The sequence below is a fragment of the Bufo bufo genome, chromosome 2 (assembly GCF_905171765.1).
Source record: "Bufo bufo chromosome 2, aBufBuf1.1, whole genome shotgun sequence".
NCBI classification, from domain to species: Eukaryota; Metazoa; Chordata; class Amphibia; order Anura; family Bufonidae; genus Bufo; species Bufo bufo.
The window spans coordinates 297,398,749-297,418,038 of record NC_053390.1 but is presented as its reverse complement, the minus strand read 5'-3'; the positions used below and the strand labels follow the sequence as shown (position 1 = coordinate 297,418,038).

The 19,290-nt window shown below is 43.5% G+C and overlaps 1 protein-coding gene across 5 annotated transcripts in view; it reads left to right on the top strand.

The window, feature by feature from the left end:
• The window catches only part of ADCY4 (adenylate cyclase 4), a 96,336-nt gene that overhangs the window by 56,730 nt on the left and 20,316 nt on the right, over positions 1-19,290 (top strand). For all 5 annotated transcript variants that reach the window (XM_040416781.1, XM_040416783.1, XM_040416778.1 and 2 more), the window contains exons 3-14: positions 2,660-2,857; positions 2,945-3,109; positions 3,620-3,769; positions 4,953-5,098; positions 5,724-5,835; positions 5,916-6,043; positions 11,564-11,722; positions 11,800-11,932; positions 13,568-13,747; positions 17,045-17,088; positions 18,532-18,612; positions 19,006-19,075. In XM_040416781.1, coding sequence (XP_040272715.1) covers positions 2,660-2,857; positions 2,945-3,109; positions 3,620-3,769; positions 4,953-5,098; positions 5,724-5,835; positions 5,916-6,043; positions 11,564-11,722; positions 11,800-11,932; positions 13,568-13,747; positions 17,045-17,088; positions 18,532-18,612; positions 19,006-19,075 — 1,566 coding nt within the window. The remainder of the gene's footprint in view (positions 1-2,659; positions 2,858-2,944; positions 3,110-3,619; positions 3,770-4,952; positions 5,099-5,723; positions 5,836-5,915; positions 6,044-11,563; positions 11,723-11,799; positions 11,933-13,567; positions 13,748-17,044; positions 17,089-18,531; positions 18,613-19,005; positions 19,076-19,290) is intronic.

Below are 19,290 nucleotides of genomic sequence, written 5' to 3'. Positions count from 1 at the left end.
CACAAATCTGCTTCAGAAACCTCAAGCAAAAAATTCTGCTTTGTATTGAAGTGAACACCCATTGGTTTAAAAAATAAAAATAAAAAAAATCATCAAAAAGGCAGATTCTTTTTAAAATTATTATTATTTTTTTTAATCTGTCGCGTGAACTGGCCCTTAAAGTGCACTGCATCTGCAAGTGCATCTGGTGTCATATGCAGAAAAAATAGTTGAAGGGTATATACACTGCCCAATTGTCGGGCAGATTACCGGTGACGAACTTTCCTATGAACGCTCGTTCTCAATAATCTGCCCGTGTAGCGGTACAGCAGCAGATCTGCCGCCCAGGAACAATGATTCTGTATGAGGATGAGCCATCGTTCGTGCTCATACTGTGGAGGTGATTTATTGTTAAAGGGGTATTCTGCTATCCACAAAATAGGGGATGACTATTAAATTGGAGATGGTCCAAGCACTGGGACCCCCACTGTTCCCAAGCACTGGGGCCCCCTGAAATGAATAGAGTGTCAGAGCACACGTGTTGTCGCTCCATTCATCTCCATAGGACTGGTGTACATAAGAGTACAGCAGCAGCTATTTCCTTCCGCCCCGTAGAGAATTAATGGAGTGTGTCAGGTACGGTTCTCTCATTCTTGGATTGTAATCGGAAGGGGTCCCAGCAGTCAGACCCCCACCGATATAATAGTGATCCCCTATCTTGTGGATGGGAGTAATTTAAGTTGATTTTATCGGCATACCCCTTGTCACCACCCATACATATCTATTTTACCGGTACTAAATATCTGTGTTTTTCTGTGCTGTTTCTTTGTTATTCCAAACTTTCTAGGAATATGCAAGTTGACAAAGGTGGGACACGAACACTTATGAGTCTTGAATAACAGGAGGAAATACAGAGGGACAGCACAATTCTGAGTTATGATGTTCCAGAATTGTAAGGCTACTTTCACACTCGCATTTTGGGCGCATCCGTCATGGATCTGCAAAAACGGATCTGTTACAATAATACAACCGCATGCATCCCTCATGAACGGATCCGTTTGTATTATCTGTAACATAGCCAAGACGGATCCGTTATGAAGTCTATTAAAAGTCAATGGGAGACGGATCCATTTTCTACTGTGTCAGAGAAAACGGATCCGTCCCCATTGACTTACATTGTGTGTTAGGACGGATCCGTTTGGCTCCACTTCGTCAGGCAGACAGCTGCAGGCAGCGTTTTGGTGTCCGCCTCCAGAGTGGAATGGAGACGGAACGGAGGCAAACTGATGCATCCTGAGCGGATCCTTTTCCATTCAGAATGCATTAGGGCAAAACTGATACGTTTTTGGACCGCTTGTGAGAGCCCTGAACGGATCTCGCAAACGGAAAGCTAAAACGCTAGTGTGAAAGTAGCCTAATATTAACACAGACATGTCGGGAGAGGTGACAGCTCCTCTTTAAAGGGGTTGTGTCAAGTTTAGAAGTTATCCCCTATCCACTAACTGATCTGTAGGGAATCTGACTGCTGGGACCCCCACCGATCATCACCCGATTTGATGGAGCGGCAGGTCGGGTATGCGCCCTTCCGCTCCGTTCATGCTCTATGAGACTTCTGGAGATAGCGGAGTAAAGTGCAAGGCTATTTTCAGCAGTCTCCTAGAGCATCAGGGTGCATACTCGTTCTTACTCCGTCCAATCTGGGGAACGGGACCACTGTTCTCCTGATTGGTGGGGGTCCCAGCATTCAGACGCTCACAGATCAGTTGGTTATCTCCTATCCTGTGGATAGGGGATAACTTCTGAACTTGACACAACCCTTTAAAAGAGGAGCTGTCACCTCTCCTGACATGTCTGTTATTAATGCCTGTTTTCCCCATAATATAACTATTCTGGAACATCCCCTTTAATGCCTTGATCTCCACTAAGAATGGTGATGACTAGAAGTACTTGGCATCGGGAGCAGCTCTCCTTGCAGATGGTGATGACTAGTGTGACATCCCTATGCTGAGGCTCTTTCTTCCATGTATGAAGTTAACACTTCCATGGCTGTACTTTGGCTGAGACAACCCTTATTTTTGTTTCCAGTGGCCCATGGAAAGTATTCTGGCACCTTCTGAACAGGGAGTGGCATGTCCAGTAATGCACCAGCCCAGATTTCCATTGTCATTATGCATGTGCATCTACGGACGTGCTTTTTTAAAGGGCATTTTTCACTAAAATCACAGGATCCTTGTCAGCACAGTGGCCCACATTTACTAATGTGACGTCATAAAATGTGCCAAAATTTGGCTGCATTTGGAACATTTTTGGTTCAATTTGGCTCATGTAGTTCACTGTGCCTTGGCTTAGTGGGAAATGGGGTGTGGTCAAATATGCCCCATTTTGCACCAAAATTGTGCTACAGTCCTGGCATAAGTCTGTCTCGAAGTAAACTAACCAATAGTTGGTATGGAGTCAGAGAAAAGGATCTATCCCTGCACCATGTTCATCATCCAGTGGCTGCAGGTACAGTCTGTCTAAGGTTACTCCATCGTTAGGATTAGTAAACCTGCCCCTGTGTGAATTATCAAAGTGCGCTATCTGGTTTCCTGCTCTCCAGTATTTGCAGTATGACAACCCGTAGATTGAGCTTTGCCCTTGAGGTTGATGTCTATATGATGTTCTTGTATCTCCTCCGTAGACCTTCTCCGACAACGTGGGCTTCCTGATAAGTGTTTTCTGCGCCCTGGGAGTGTTCACTTTACTCTTCATTCTGGTGTGCATAAAAAGTGTGCTGCAGAAGGGGATGAAACTGTTGGCTCTTATCATCTGGGGATGCTTAGTCGCCATGGGCTATTCCTTTATATTCACAAGCACCATTGTGACTCCATGGGATCAGGTAAGTGGAGCAGTGTATGTAGCAGCCTGTTCTAAATAATGTATACTTCTGCATATTCCAAGAGACGTTGTTCTGTGCTCTGTTAAGGTATACTGGACGCTGTTTGTGACGGTCAGCCTGTACACCATGCTACCTTTAAGTATGAAAGTGGCAATATTTGCTGGGCTTAGCTGCTCCCTATCACATATCATTGTCCTCAGTGTTTACGTATCTTCATCAAGTCACCCGCCTGCCGGGGAATTCGCCTTGCAGGTAGGAATCTCTCCAGTCCATGGGGGATTATTGTTCATTTCCTCTCTACTGACTCTAAATCTTTTAGAAAGTTTTATATTAAGGGCTCCGGACTTTAAAGAAAAACACTAGGGTTTCTTTGGCTCTCAAGTCTAAATATTTAGGAGCCAAATAAACTTTTTTGGGTGCACTGGCAACTTTGTAAGGTACCATCTGGAGCCCTGAAATGTACTGTATTGCTAAATTGTTAACTCCTACTATATCTTCACACCCATGCATGCCTCCATTCAACCTGGGAAACATGGGTCCTGCCATGTCTGTTTTAGTAAATAATTGTACTCTCCATAATTCATGAATGATCTTTTCTTAGAACTCTGTATTGTGCTGTTCCTCTGTTATTCTTCTTAGAAATCTGTACATAAATTGATTACTGTGTGCTACCATTCCCTTGGAAGAAGGGTGTGTTCCTATACAGCACTGGAAAACGCCCCCAACACTCAATTGTCAATTTGTCGTCATACCTTTCTGCAGATTATAGCAGATGTGGTCATCTTGCTGTGTGGGAATGTGGTTGGCGGTTATCACAAGCGGGTCACCGAAAGTGCATTAAAAGACACCTACCATGAAGCTATCAACTTCATTCATTCCCGCCGCAAATTGTACTCGCAGGAGAGGCAGCAGGTATGGTAGAATAGTGTTGGACTCTGTTCAGATGGTAATCGTACCTGGTGTTAGAAGTATACATATACTGTACTTCCAAGGGAAGGCATACACTGGCATATATCACACACTGGTTTCTATACATTTTTTTTATACTGGATACTTTTGCATAAAAAATTGTAGTCAACAGAAAAAAACATAGGAGGGAATTTATCATTCTTGGAATATATGAAGTCAGTTTTGCTTGAGCCTATGGCCCTGATTTATCTTGTATTGGCTCCAGAATTCTGGCTTCAAAAAGTAAAAAATTAGGGCTTTTGCAACTTTTCGGACTCACTTGCGCAAAAATGATGTGTGACATTTGATGTGGTAATGTGGCATAAAATACAGCAACATAGGGGGGAATGTATCATGAGGGGAATATCTGAAGTCCGTTTTGCTTGAGTCTGTGTTGGCGAACTTTATAACACATTTATTAAATGTCAAGTTTGATAAATTCGTCTTATCCTTAGACCTAACACTTTGTGTCTAGAGAAGCTGCTCCAGTTTTCCTACTCCACCCTCCTGGAGTGAGATTGTGACATTTTTTTTTTTTTGCGATTTCTTTAAAGAAAATCTCAATGATAAATCTGGAGTGACACTCATTAACATAGCTAACAACACCCACTCTTCACCCATATTACAAAACTGGAGTGAGTGCTGTAAGAATGCAAAAAGTCACAACATTTTTACGTCCAAAAAGTCTCAAAAGCCCTATTTTGTGAGTTTTTGAAGACAGAATTCTTTTTGGCCTCTGTTGGGTGAATGGGGGGCTATGGTTATCTTTGGCAGATGTCCAGGCAGACACCAAATGCTATGTGAACAGAGCTTTTGCTATATATTATAATAATAATAATATATATATATATATATATATATATATATATATATATATATATATATATATATATATATATATATATATATAATTTTTTTTTTTTTTAATATACTGGTTTTGTTTTTTATCAGTGTGGGTCTTTTTTAGTTTGACTAAACAGATCGGGGTGGACGTTCTGTGCTGCATGTCTGTGATGATTTAGTTTTATAGCAGAGGTTTCTAGTACACGGTGTATACAGTAGTTGGATTGGGCCGTGCTTATTAGATTTGGTACACTTCTTGCCATCATGGTTCTTTTGCCTTACATTCTGTGTTCTCGCTTCCCAGGAGCAGCTGTTGCTTTCAATTCTGCCACAGTATATTGCAACAGAGATGAAAGAAGAGATCATAGCGAGATTAAAAGACAAGAGACCACAGCAAGAAAGTACTAACAACTTCCATAATCTGTACATCAAGCGGCACAAAGATGTAAGGTGTGTAAAAGCCAGCCTTGGCCACGAGCGTCATGTTAATGTACTGGAGACCAGATCTCCAGAAGGATATTGATACTTTGGAGAGAGTTCAGAGAAGAGCTACTAAACTGGTACATGGATTGCAGGATAAAACTTACCAGGAAAGATTAAAGGACCTTAACATGTATAGCTTGGAAGAAAGAAGAGACAGAGGGGAGATGATAGAAACTTTTAAATACATAAAGGGAATCAACAAGGTAAAAGAGGAGAGAATATTTAAAAGAAGAAAAACTGCTACAAGAGGACATAGTTTTAAATTAGAGGGGCAAAGGTTTAAAAGTAATATCAGGAAGTATTACTTTACTGAGAGAGTAGTGGATGCATGGAATAGCCTTCCTGCAGAAGTGGTAGCTGCAAATACAGTGAAGGAGTTTAAGCATGCATGGGATAGGCATAAGGCCATCCTTCATATAAGATGGGGCCGGGGGCTATCCATAGTATTCAGTATATTGGGTAGACTAGATGGGCCAAATGGTTCTTATCTGCCGACACATTCTATGTGATGCATGGCCGTAATGTAGACCGTTGTTCCTTTGTGCACATGATGAGGCACTGTTCACATCGTACATTGCTTTCATTTTTGCAGCATCCTGTATGCAGATATTGTGGGCTTCACACTACTTTCCAGTGAGTGCTCCCCCAAAGAGTTGGTACTCATGTTGAATGAGCTTTTTGGGAAGTTCGACCAGATTGCAAAGGTGAGTAGTGAAGACGTAGATGACTGGCGTCAATACAGTATGTCCTTTACACAACTGAGGAGATGTTTTGTCTTCTGCAGGAAAATAATTGCATGCGCATCAAGATTTTGGGTGACTGCTATTACTGTGTGTCAGGGCTACCAGAATGCTTGCCAGACCATGCCAAGAACTGCGTCCAAATGGGCTTAGATATGTGCCAGGCTATCCGGTGAGAACATTTACAATATTCTTGGAGCGCTGTGTATTGTGCTTCTTTGTTCGCTCTTTATGTAAAGAAGAAAAGGAAGAGATGCGCTCCTTGAGCAGGACCCCCTGGTGTTGGTGGTAGGGGGCAAAGAAAGAGGCTTACCTCTATGTGTTGTGCAATCAGAGGCACAACACTTGGAAGAGCCTGGGTCCAGGGAATGGCCAATCCTCAGAGTATCACAGGGGTAGGAAGAAAAAAAAGGGGGGTCTGTGCACTACTCTTAATTCTTTATTGATGGGGATGATGAGATGACACGTTTCGGAGCTGTATCAGCTCCTTTATCAGATCTCATCCTTAAGGTTATCATACACAGTAAATTTTTTAGAAGACTTTGGAGCGTGCCAAGGAGCAGAGGAAGTCAAAAATTGCATTCTAGGTTTAGTAGTATTAATGCGAGCTGCCAATCTGCTTCTTCATAGAAGAGGAAATGACTGATGGCCGGGACTGATCCCACAAAGTCCCTAGTAATGCATTCATTTTGACTTGATAAGCAGACAGCATAGTTGTGTTTGCTGACCCACGTCACCCACCACTGCAGTACATCAGAGCATTTTGCAATAAATGATCATGAAAAGTCTTTGTGTATAATCTTTTTATATAATCTAGAAGGCTTGACGGCTGTTGTCGTCCAATGCTGGCTTCTTGCCAGTTACTTACCTATTGTAAAGGTCTACATCATCCAGTTGAACTGAATGTGCCTTCCAAAGTAGGTAATGCATGGCTACTTCAGTTCATACTTTTGCCATTATGGAGCTGTGGTTAAATACAGCAATCTGTACAGGTACATTGTGTTACCTAGGCAACTACAAAGTAGCGGGGATTGAATAATTCCACGCATTTCCTGTCTTTCCCCCCCTACGTCACAGTAAAGATCTTCTTAATATAGTGGAACTCCAATAACTCGGCACATTTGAAATTGGCCATGTTCCAGAAAATGTCAATTTTTTTTTTTCTATTGTGTGTCTAAGGCCTCTTTCACACTTGCGTTGTCCGGATCCGGCGTGTACTCCACTTGCCGGAATTACACGCCGGATCCGGAAAAACGCAAGTGTACTGAAAGCATTTGAAGACGGAACCGTCTTCCAAATGCGTTCAGTGTTACTATGGCACCCAGGACGCTATTAAAGTCCTGGTTGCCATAGTAGTAGTGGGGAGCGGGGGAGCAGCATACTTACCGTCCGTGCGGCTCCCCGGGCGCTCCAGAATGACGTCAGGGCGCCCCAAGCGCATGGATGACGTGATCCATGTGATCACATGATCCATGCGCTTGGGGCGCCCTGACGTCATTCTGGAGCGCCCGGGGAGCCGCACGGACGGTAAGTATGCTGCTCCCCCGCTCCCCGCTACACTTTACCATGGCTGCCAGGACTTTAGCGTCCCGGCAGCCATGGTAACCACTCTGAAAAAGCTAAATGTCGGCTCCGGCAATGCGCCGAAACGACGTTTAGCTTAAGGCCGGATCCGGATCAATGCCTTTCAATGGGCATTAATTCCGGATCCGGCCTTGCGGCAAGTGTTCCGGATTTTTGGCCGGAGCAAAAAGCGCAGCATGCTGCAGTATTTTCTCCGGCCAAAAAACGTTCCGTACCGGAACTGAAGACATCCTGATGCATCCTGAACGGATTTCTCTCCATTCAGAATGCATTAGGATAATCCTGATCAGGATTCTTCCGGCATAGAGCCCCGACGACGGAACTCTATGCCGGAAGACAAGAACGCAAGTGTGAAAGAGCCCTTACCTGTACATTGCCTATTATCTACAAGTTATCTGATACCAGCTGTTTTCACTCCTAGACTATGTGGAACTGTTTCCTTACCAAAGACTACTGGATATTTAACAAAAGGCGAAATGTAGACGAGGTTCCACCTGGACACCTGCAGAGTAATAGATCATACAGGCAGATAAATATCTTTTTAGTACAGTTAGGGTGTCCATACACCTTCAATAGCTAGTGGCTGAACACTCTTACAGCAACGTCTGTCTCTCCTGACTCCTTCATATACATATACAATTGTTCTGTATGTGTTTTTAGTGGGGAGAGAGGAGAAAACCGCCACCACAAGTGTTTGGGAATGGCTATCTCCCAGGAGAACAATAAAGTGGACCTTTCCTTCTCTCTCATCAATAGGCCTCAGGATGTCACTTAATACTGTGCATCTGTGGTATATTTTCTAATGAAGACATAAGCATACACAAACTCCTTATAACCACATAAGCAGACACAGACCCCTTATAAATGCATCAGCCGACACAAACCCCTTATAAATGCATCAGCATACACAAACCTCTCATAAATGTACCGGCATACACACACCCCTTATAAATGTATTAGCATACACAAACTCCTTATAAACATATTAGCATACACAAACTCTTTATAACCACATAAGCATACACAAACCCCTTTTAACCACATAAGCATACACAAACCCCTTATAAATGCATTGGCATACACAAACCCTGTGAGGAATATGGATTATTATTTATTGGCAGCCCTGATTGTCAGTTGATTCACCTTTTGGCTTGTACACAGTCAGTGTACATGCAAAATATGTTCCCACCCCCCCAGCCATCTGATTGTCAGCTAGCAAGGGAGAAAGCCCCAGGGGTCCAGGCTTCAAGGAGCCCCCAGGTGGATAATGTCACACCTCAACCAGCCAGTTTGGAGGCAACCAAATTTGCAGGTAAAAACCCCCAGTAGGGGGTCTCCGCTCTTGCCCAAGATCAATGGTACCTCCCAGACATGTTGGCACCTACATTTCATAAGGCATTATGGATCGCCCGGCCATCGCAGGCGCAAACCGGATATTTGTGTCCTGGTGGCCACGGTGAACATGCCAATAGGCTTTGTTTGATGGTGGCATGCCAGGGAAGGGAGATATCCATATCTCCCCACAGAAACCAACTAACGGGTACCATGTTTGGACTCTAGTTGTAGCCGGAACCCAGGCAGATCCGTTGGTCCCAGAACCATCTTCCTGTGACCTTCTGGACTGGAGCTATGAACCCTAAAGTGTTTTTGAGTCATTTGCAGCCAGTCCAGCAGGGGGGGAGTGGACCCCTCCCACAGGCCAGGAGGGGAGGGGCCGGCTACAGGTTAAAAGGCTTGTGCCTACAAGCGGGCGTGTTTTTCTCTGAAGAAAGGTCACATCGTGTAATGTGTTTAGAGGGACCTAGGAACTAGCTGAGATCACTGCCCTTCATGTGACTACAGCAAAGAACACACCACAACCGAAATAAACTTTCATCTTACCCGGTAACTGACTTTTGCTCTGCTTGACCCTGTTGTACCCATATAACCTGTATCTGTAACCTCAGACCACTGTATATATTCTCTGTGTATATTGTGTTATATCTAGTGTGCCCTTACGGCGATTAAATATATAATTGCTATCTTGTATCTCGATCACGAATCCCCACGTCCGTGTTTTGGCCTAGTTATAAGCTACCGCGGGTTGGTTTCTCACCCTATATAATCCCATTAGCAGACCGGGCTTATATCAAACGAGAAGCTGGTGGCAGATACCCGGGCTGAGACAGCGCTGTTTTCATGCAGCAGTGAAATGGCTCTCTCAGCTTGTTGCCTCTCTGTGCCCGCGTGGACAGGAGGTGTCTGTGTAAACTGTACCAAGACTGACCTTACCCGCTCCTCTGGAGGGCGTAACGTCACGTTTTTGGTAACCCTTGATCATGACGTGTCTCGTGAGCTTGACGTAGGCTACGTCAAGCGGGTACGAGGTGTATTCGTCACATACCCTTATAAATGTATCAGCATACACAAACCCCCTATAAACGCATCGGCATACACAAACCCCCTATAAACGTATCAGCATACAAAAAACCCCTATAAACGTATCGGCATACACAAACCCCCTGTAAATATATCGGCATACACAAACCCCTTTTTAAATCTTAGCGCCTTCAGTAGCTAACAGCACAATAAATCTACCCAACTGGTATCTGCATGAATGTTAGGAGCCACTGAAGAAATAGGGTTTATGTTTCAGGTCATTCTGTGTCCAGATGGGCTCAGCAGTATCTCTTTCAAGAAATTTACTACCGTACTGCAACCCATTAATCGGTCTCTTTTTGCTTCATGGTAATAGACCAACATGGACATGAATCTTCAGCCTCACAATCATCTGAATTCTGTTTTCAAGAACCAACCATAAGACTTGACTTTGGTTGGGTTTCTAACAAATTTATTTTACCTTACTCTTGCTGAAATTGTAATTAGCTACTTTTAAGTAGATTACATGATTTGGCAGAGTGGTCCAGTAATACCCTGAGAAGAATTGTTTTCATAAAAATGAAATTTTTTTAACCAAGGCTACTCTGATTTTAAAATCTACCTATACCTGTAAATTAAAATAGTACAAAAACTTGATACCAAGCTACTGAGGTTTGCCTGGGTTCCAGAGAAACTCTTTGTATAACCTAGTAATTCTGTGAACTCGCTCATCACAAATCTAGGCTTACCTGAGGAACAAGTATATTGTTTTAGGTCTAGTCATCAACTCTCATACGACTCACATGTAGTGATACACTGTTATGATCCATAAAGCTGTCAAAATATCAATTAAATGGTATTATCATCCAGAACAGACAGGCAAAGAAGAATTTGCCTACAATGCCTCAGAGGCTGTGCGGCCAGCAGTACAATCCTCCATGCTTGATCGTATTGTCCACAAACACATTTACCAAAAGTCCTTACACCACTGCTGTATGTTAGTTTTTCCTGTCATTCCTATTTGTATGAAAAAGTAACTAAAAGATAAATGCTCTATCTGTCTTGGAAAAATTCTGATGTATATTCTGTACGATGGGACGCACAGGCTGATAAGTAGTCCAGAACAAAAAAAGCCTGTTTTAGTATCTAGCCAGAACGCTACAGTTTTCTCCAGGACTTCTCTGCTGCCAACCATCTAGTTTTAATGCTATTGAGTTGGAACCTGAAGAAATGTCAGATAGGTGGGCAGGTTCCTCAAGTAGATGGATAGATATGTCTTTTGTCATCAATTCCTCAAAACTAGATTTGTTTTTAATATTATTTATTTTAAGGGGGTTTTCTGATATTGATGACCTATCCTCATGACAGGTCGTCAATATCAGATCGGCAGGGGTCCGACAACTGGACGCCCACCGATCAGTTGTTTGAAAAGGATGTGGTTTCCTAGGCCTGTGACGTCACGTTCATCTGTCATGTGGCCTAGGCGCAGCTCAGTCTCATTCAAGTGAATGGGGCTGAGCTGCAATACCAAGCACAGCTGCTATCCAATGGACGGTACTATGTTGCTCCTCAAACTGCTGATTGACAGGGGTCCAGGGTGTCCCACCCTCTCGATCATCAATATCAAAATCTAGGAAAACCCATTTAATTAAATGTGGCAGCATTTTAGTTTTTGTACATCTCTGTGATTTGTTCCTGACTACACTTCATCCACTGAACTGAGCTCTTGTTTTTTTTTCTGTTTCTCCAGGAAATTACGCAAAGCCACAGGTGTAGATATTAATATGCGCGTTGGGGTGCATTCAGGAAATGTGTTGTGTGGGGTGATTGGGCTCCAGAAGTGGCAGTATGATGTCTGGTCACATGATGTAACACTGGCCAATCACATGGAAGCAGGAGGAGTGCCAGGGTAAGATCTGGGTCATTGTATAGTTAGTTTGTGCAGCGTGTGTCCATAATCTTATTGCTTTGTCCATTATTGTTTAGGAGAGTGCACATCACAGAAGCTACTTTATCACACCTCGGAGGTGACTATGAAGTTGAAGATGTAACATATAGACAGAGAGATCCGTATCTTAAAGAAAATAACATAAAAACGTACTTGGTCATTGATCCCAGAGTGAGTTTACACAGATGGGTCTTAATATGTTTTGTACTTGGGAGTCTAAAAGTTGATTGTTTAATTGTATGTATGCATGATGAGATAAATACCTAGTAACTAAAGGGGCTGTCTGCTTTAGACACTCCCTACTTGTTAGAAGGGTCTGACAATAAGCTGATCACACAGTGCTCCTCTGCTGGTACCCCTAGCACAGGGGTAGGCAACCTACGGCGCTCCAGCTACAACTCCCAGCATGCATACTTGCTCTTCTCTTCTAATAACTCACATAGAAATGAATGGAGCATGCTGGGAATCGTATTTTCACAACAGCTGGAGTGCCAAAGTTTGCTGATCCCTGCCCTAGCACACGCAGCACCGCCATATGTGAAATGAAGCATTACACAATTGTACATTTATAGTGTGAGTTTTCCAAACTAGATAACCTCTTTAAAATCCAAAGCAAGCGTGAATAAAGTTCATTGGGACCATTACTGTTCTATTAAAGGGCTATCCCATAGTTAATGTAAAAAATTAAAATCAGACATCATATAGTACACGTCAACCTCTTTCTAACAAAGCTAGAACCACCCCGGTACCTCACATGATTCCAAAATCTCCCCATCTGTTGTTCTTCTAGATTTATTTTAAGCTACCAGCTCAGGGGACGTGTCCCTTCTGCTGCAACTGGTAGCAGTTGAAGGATGGAACGGAACATGTATGCCCTCATCAGTGAGGTGAATAGAGAGCAAGTGGCACTAAATGGATAGATTTCATTGAAATACTTAGTGGCTATACTACATTTTTAATTACCACACTTGATGATAAGACGCACCCCAGGTTTTAGAGGAGGAAAATAAGAAAAAAATGTTTTCATGAGACCTCAGATCAGACCCCCATAAATATCAGGAAATCGGATCAGACCCCCATATCAGGACATCACATCAGACTCCCATATCAGGACACCACTTCAGACCCCCATCCGACCTCAGATCAGCCCACAGTGTCAGACCCCCTAATCCGAGTTCCTTGTTATAACACCATCAGACCTCAGATCAGATTAAAATAAAAACTCCTCTTACCTCTCCTGCGACGCAGCTCCTCTCCACCTCTGGCAGAAATCGTGCTCCCCTGTCTTCTCCGGCCCGCGCCGCACTACTTCCTGATGCTGTACGCGGTCAGAACAGTGCAGCACCAGCCCCAGGAAGGAAGACCAGGGAGGGTGAGTACCATAAGCGCTCATAGCGCTTCAGTCCCCACTCCTGGCACCTAATGCATACTAGTGAGTGCTTCCATAATGGAAGCGCTCACTGATATTCACTTTATAAGACGCACAGCCTCCCCCCCTCCCCCCCACTTTTTTTGGGGGGGGGGGGGAAGTGCGTCTAATAAAGCAAAAAGTATCCAGGTGCTGGTTTGAAAACTAGAATATTTAAGTTTATCGGTTTCCCAGAGAGAGAAAAGAATGTTACATTCTGATCACAGTTGTAAGTATTAATAACTAGCATTGATAACATGTAAGTACACTGGTAGTATCCATGATGCATATGTTATTGTATAAAGTAGACACTCCTTTAATCAGCAAATGGGAGAAAATGTACCAGTTACATTCTGACTGACAACAGGCTATATAAATCCAGCTGTCTGTTCCTACAGACTAGTGCTGACAGCGAGGAAGATGACATACTGCCTACAAAGTCTGCCGACGTCACCAAGACACGGGCATCTGTCCGTATGACACGCTATCTGGAATCTTGGGGAGCAGCTAAACCATTTGCACATCTAAATCATAGAGACAGCCTAATACCGGAAAACCTCAGCACCTCCCGCATTATGGTAAGTATCCATAAATCTGTTATTTGTGAAAGATATCCTTCTGTCCTTTCTGTACAGAGGAGCATGCTTGGCGAATTAAGAGGTCCCAAGAAAGCTGCTAGTTGTTCTAAGAAATAATAAAGGGGTTGTGCCAAGTAAGACTGTTGCAAGAAAAGTGATAAAAGCACTAGGAATACTGCATATGCACACTAGTTGGCCATTTGGTGACCTCGTTAGCTTCCTTCTGTTCTATTTTGGCATCCTCACTGTACCTGTAGTACTGGTCCTACATCCTGGAGCATGTGATTACCTGTGTAGCACTGAAAACTACAACTCCCATGAGCACAGTGTCCTGTGTGTGTGTGTTAGTCCTCCCACCAGCTTCTCCTCACTCCTATCAGACTCCTTTGTGCTTTGAACTCCAGCAGGTAGCAAATTTACCATTTCACTGTAGAACCTCAGTCTGGTAAAGATATCATGTTCTGTGCCTAAAAAGCTACTAAACAGAATTACTGTTTAGTAACTTTTAAAGGGAACCTGTCACCTTGACAATGCAATGTGATCTGCAGGCAGCATGTTATAGAGCAGGAGGAGCTGAGCAGACTGATATACACAATTCAGTATAACTTATATTAAATTCATTTAAATTCCTGCTCATTCTGGGCTTTTAAGTCAAGGAGGCGGTCTTATCAGTGATTGACAGCTGTCTCTGTATACACAGTCATAGAGGGCAGGCTGTCAATCACTGATGGGACCGCCTCCATGACGTCAAAATCCAGAATAAGCAGGAATTGAAATGACTTTTATACATCAGTCTGCTCAGCTCCTCCTGCTCTATAACATGCTGCCTGCAGCTCAGACACCATGTTTAACCTGACAGGTTCCCGTTAAGGCATTGGCAATTATATCATTATAACAGATTCTGTAGTGCCAGGCTGAAGTGCTGGAGTTTAATTCCCAACAGAGCCCTATAAAGTACACTGCTCAAAAAAATAAAGGGAACACAAAAATAACACATCCTAGATCTGAGTTAATTAAATATTCTTCTGAAATACTTTGTTCTTTACATAGTTGAATGTGCTGATCAACAAAATCACACAAAAATTCAAAAATGGAAATCAAATTTTTCAACCCATGGAGGTCTGGATTTGGAGTCACACTCAAAATTAAAGTGGAAAAACACACTACAGGCTGATCCAACTTTGATGTAATGTCCTTAAAACAAGTCAAAATGAGGCTCAGTAGTGTGTGTGGCCTCCACGTGCCTGTATGACCTCCCTACAATGCCTGTGCATGCTCCCGATGAGGTGGCGGACGGTCTCCTGAGGGATCTCCTCCCAGACCTGGACTAAAGCATCAGCCAACTCCTGGACAGTCTGTGGTGCAACGTGACGTTGGTGGATAGAGCGAGACATGATATCCCAGATGTGCTCAATTGGATTCAGGTCTGGGGAACGGGCGGGCCAGTCCATAGCATCAATGCCTTCGTCTTGCAGGAACTGCTGACACACTCCAGCCACATGAGGTCTAGCATTGTCTTGCATTAGGAGGAACCCAGGGCCAACCGCACCAGCATATGGTCTCACAGGGGGTCTGAGTATCTTATCTCGGTACCTAATGGCAGTCAGGCTACCTCTGGCGAGCACATGGAAGGCTGTGCGGCCCTCCAAAGAAATGCCACCCGACACCATTACTGACCCAATGCCAAACCGGTCATGCTGGAGGATGTTGCAGGCAGCAGAACGTTCTCCACGACGTCTCCAGACTGTCACGTCTGTCACATGTGCTCAGTGGGAACCTGCTTTCATCTGTGAAGAGCACAGGGCGCCAGTGGCGAATTTGCCAATCTTGGTGTTCTTTGGCAAATGCCAAACGTCCTGCATGGTGTTGGGCTGTAAGCACAACCCCCACCTGTGGACGTCGGGCCCTCATATCGCCCTCATGGAGTCTGTTTCTGACCGTTTGAGCAGATACATGCACATTTGTGGCCTGCTTGAGGTCATTTTGCAGGACTCTGGCAGTGCTCCTCCTGTTCCTCCTTGCACAAAGGCGGAGGTAGCGGTCCTGCTGCTGGGTTGTTGCCCTCCTACGGCCTCCTCCACGTCTCCTGATGTACTGGCCTGTCTACTGGTAGCGCCTCCATGCTCTGGACACTACGCTGACAGACACGGCAAACCTTCTTGCCACAGCTCGCATTGATGTGCCATCCTGGATAAGCTGCACTTCCTGAGCCACTTGTGTGGGTTGTAGACTCCGTCTCATGCTACCACTAGAGTGAAAGCACCGCCAGCATTCAAAAGTGACCAAAACATCAGCCAGGAAGCATAGGAACTGAGAAGTGGTCTGTGATCACCACCTGCAGAACCACTCCTTTATTGGGGGTGTCTTGTTAATTGCCTATAATTTCCACCTGTTGTCTATCCCATTTGCACAGCAGCATGTGAAATTGATTGTCACTCAGTGTTGCTTCCTAAGTGGACAGTTTGATTTCACAGAAGTGTGATTGACTTGGAGTTATATTGTGTTGTTTAAGTGTTCCCTTTATTTTTTTGAGCAGTGTACTTTTTTATGGCAGCAAAAATAGAACTTTTACTTTCAATCTTTATGATAAAAGTTACATATTTCTGCCATAACTTATAAAATAATTTGGTTAGTAAATGTATATGTGCTAGGATAAGGCCCTTCCCCTAACCCATATCAAACTCGTGGGCAACACAGCTTCATTATTATTCACTGCTCTGAATGTGTCCATTGGAAGCGGTAGGACAACAAGCCAAGGGGAGGGCATTCGTGCAAGGGGGAACACAGCTAGAAATGGTCCAACTTATATATAATTGCAAAAATACATCCAAGTGCAAAGTCTCTTCACAATGTGTCAGCATTATTACCTTGGCACAGCCCCTTTTAAAAGGAATCTGTCGGCTCCGAAACCCCCCCCCCCCCCTCCCCTTCCCCAACTAGAGTAAGCGGTGTATAGTGTAAGTGACACTGAGTCCGGTTATGTCATTTTTATCTCATAGTCATTGATGTTCCCACAAACCAGCAGTAAATGCATTCTTGAGTCCTCTCCATTACGTGTGTGAGCTCAGGAGTCCTCTCGGAGCATTTACTGCTGGTTTGTCGGAGCACAGCGTCAGAATGCAAGTGACTATGAAGATAAAAATGACATAAGCGGACTCGGTGTCACTTACACTATACACAGCTTACTCTAGTTTGTGGGGTGTGAGGACAGATTCCCTTTAATACACATAGATTAACATGTAGTGCTGTCATGTAGTGCTTTTCCTTGTAATATACCCCTTGATATTTATTTTCTAGGAACTACCAATGTCTGCAATGCCTCAGTTCGGGAATACTGACAAGTAGGAGCAGGAGTCTTCTTCTTCCTTGCTGCTTTATGCTTCCTACATGCCCTTGTGATGTCATATACCCCTCTTTAAAGAATCTGCTACATGTTCTCCTGCTTGGCCCTTCTGTCCTGTGGCTTCCATGTGTCTGATGTCAGCACAGCTTCTTGTGAGAAGAGATTATCTGTCTTTATGTACTCCTTTGTCTTAACAGTGTGTTTGTTCCACATGTCTTAGTACTATACACTTCATTTATCTCCTCTTTGCTTAAAACTGTAGGGACCTGTTTTGCTTACAAATGTTAGAAAATGCTCCATGGCTGCAGGGGTTCTCCCATCCTCAGGATAGGTGACAAATGTATGATCAGTAGGTTCCAACTACTGGGGCCCCCACGTTAACTAGAATGGGGATCCTGAACCCCCATTCCAGAATCATTTAAATTGAACATTTGTCACACATGTGTATTGATGCTCCATTAGGTTTCTATGGGACTGATTGCATGACCACTGGTCCACTCAGACTCCTCCGGAAAGGTTGGCACAGGATCCATATTCTAGTGATTGTTGGGAATCCCAACGATCATATATTTATCACCGTGGGCCCTGGTGCCACTATATCCCGTAGAAAAAAAGTAGTGATTGAGTCCAAATTTCCCTCTCGGTTAATTGTTTCCCTGGGTTATTGCTGGCGTTTATAGAAATGACAATAATTGTGCTAGCTTACTGAAATTTGATGGCTCTGGTGACGACTTTGGGTTGTCTAATAGCACAAGAAACATACTATGCTGTACTATATTTCATTCTATTCCAAGATCCATCTCTCAAAAGCTAGCCACAATAGTTGTCAGTAGGGATGAGCGAACTTGTGTTTCAAGTTCGGCGTACAAGGTTCGGGTTATGTAAGAATTCCGTTATGGATTCCGCTACTACGGACCATAAATTATGGTTATCATTTAATCCCATAGTGTGAAGAGGAGTGGATGGCGTCGCCACACTACGGGACAATACGGCCGTGAACAAGGTCCAGGCTGGACCGAAACGTTGGCCTTGTCATGATAACAATTCTGGATGGGTGAAATAAATTCCTAAATGCAAATCAAGTTTCTTTTAAGTGCCGTGGTACTTTATATTGTTGTCTTGGGAATTACCTTACCACTGAGCACCACATTTCTTCACATGGGGTGCCAACCAGTCCCTTTTCTGTTCAGCTCATACAGCTTAGCTTATCTGATGTGTGGATGGGCAGATTACATCAGTTTAGACAGTTTATTACCTCTGTTGTGTTGGTTATGCTTGCTAGTCATTGAAAATATATTCAGTTGAAGCTTCCATATACATAGATCTTTCTTAAAGAAAAAAATCTTCTTTCCAATCCACGTTTTATTTTATTTCTTTTTGGTTCTGTCTTTCATCACTTACTTCTCCTTTTCCTTATTTTCATCAAGTCTGTTTCTTTAAGGTATCGATCTCCAAAAGAAGCAAATGAGTCATCAACTGATAACAGTATATCCAGTATTTTGGAAGAACTTAAATCGTTGAGGTACTTAATTTTAAGAAATTATCTTGTTTGTGTCTCTGTATAAGGCCTCTTGCACACGACCGTGGTTTGGTCCTGCATCCAAGCCGCATTTTTTGCGGCTCGGGTACGGACCCATTCACTTCAATGGGGCCGCAAAAGATGCGGACAGAACTCTGTGTGCTGTCCGCATCCGTTGCTCCGTTCCGTGGCCCCGCAAAAATTATAGATCATGTCCTATTCTTGTCCGTTTTGCGGACAAGAATAGGCATTTGTATAATGGGCCATCCATTCTGTTCCGCAAATTACGGAAGGCACACGGGCAGCAATTTGCGGACCACAAAACACTGCACGTTCATATGCAAGAGGCCTAATTCTGACTGAATATAATCATTATTGTGGCTTTGTCTCCATCAGGCAATGGAAAAAATCTGATGATTTTAACCGGGTCACTTTGTATTTCAACCAGAAAGCCATAGAAAAAGAGGTAGGCTGTTATACTGTACTATATATTATGTAGTTTGTTGTTCGGATCCAGCAGACCAGAAGCTTGCATGCAGGTGACACAAATGACACACTGTGTTGTGAAATATATAATTTACAGATCTTATAATTGTGTCTCTGACAATTAGCAGTTTTATGTTATGTGAGTGCAGGAAATGAAGGGAGTTGGTAATCAAATTGCATTATAAGATATTAAAC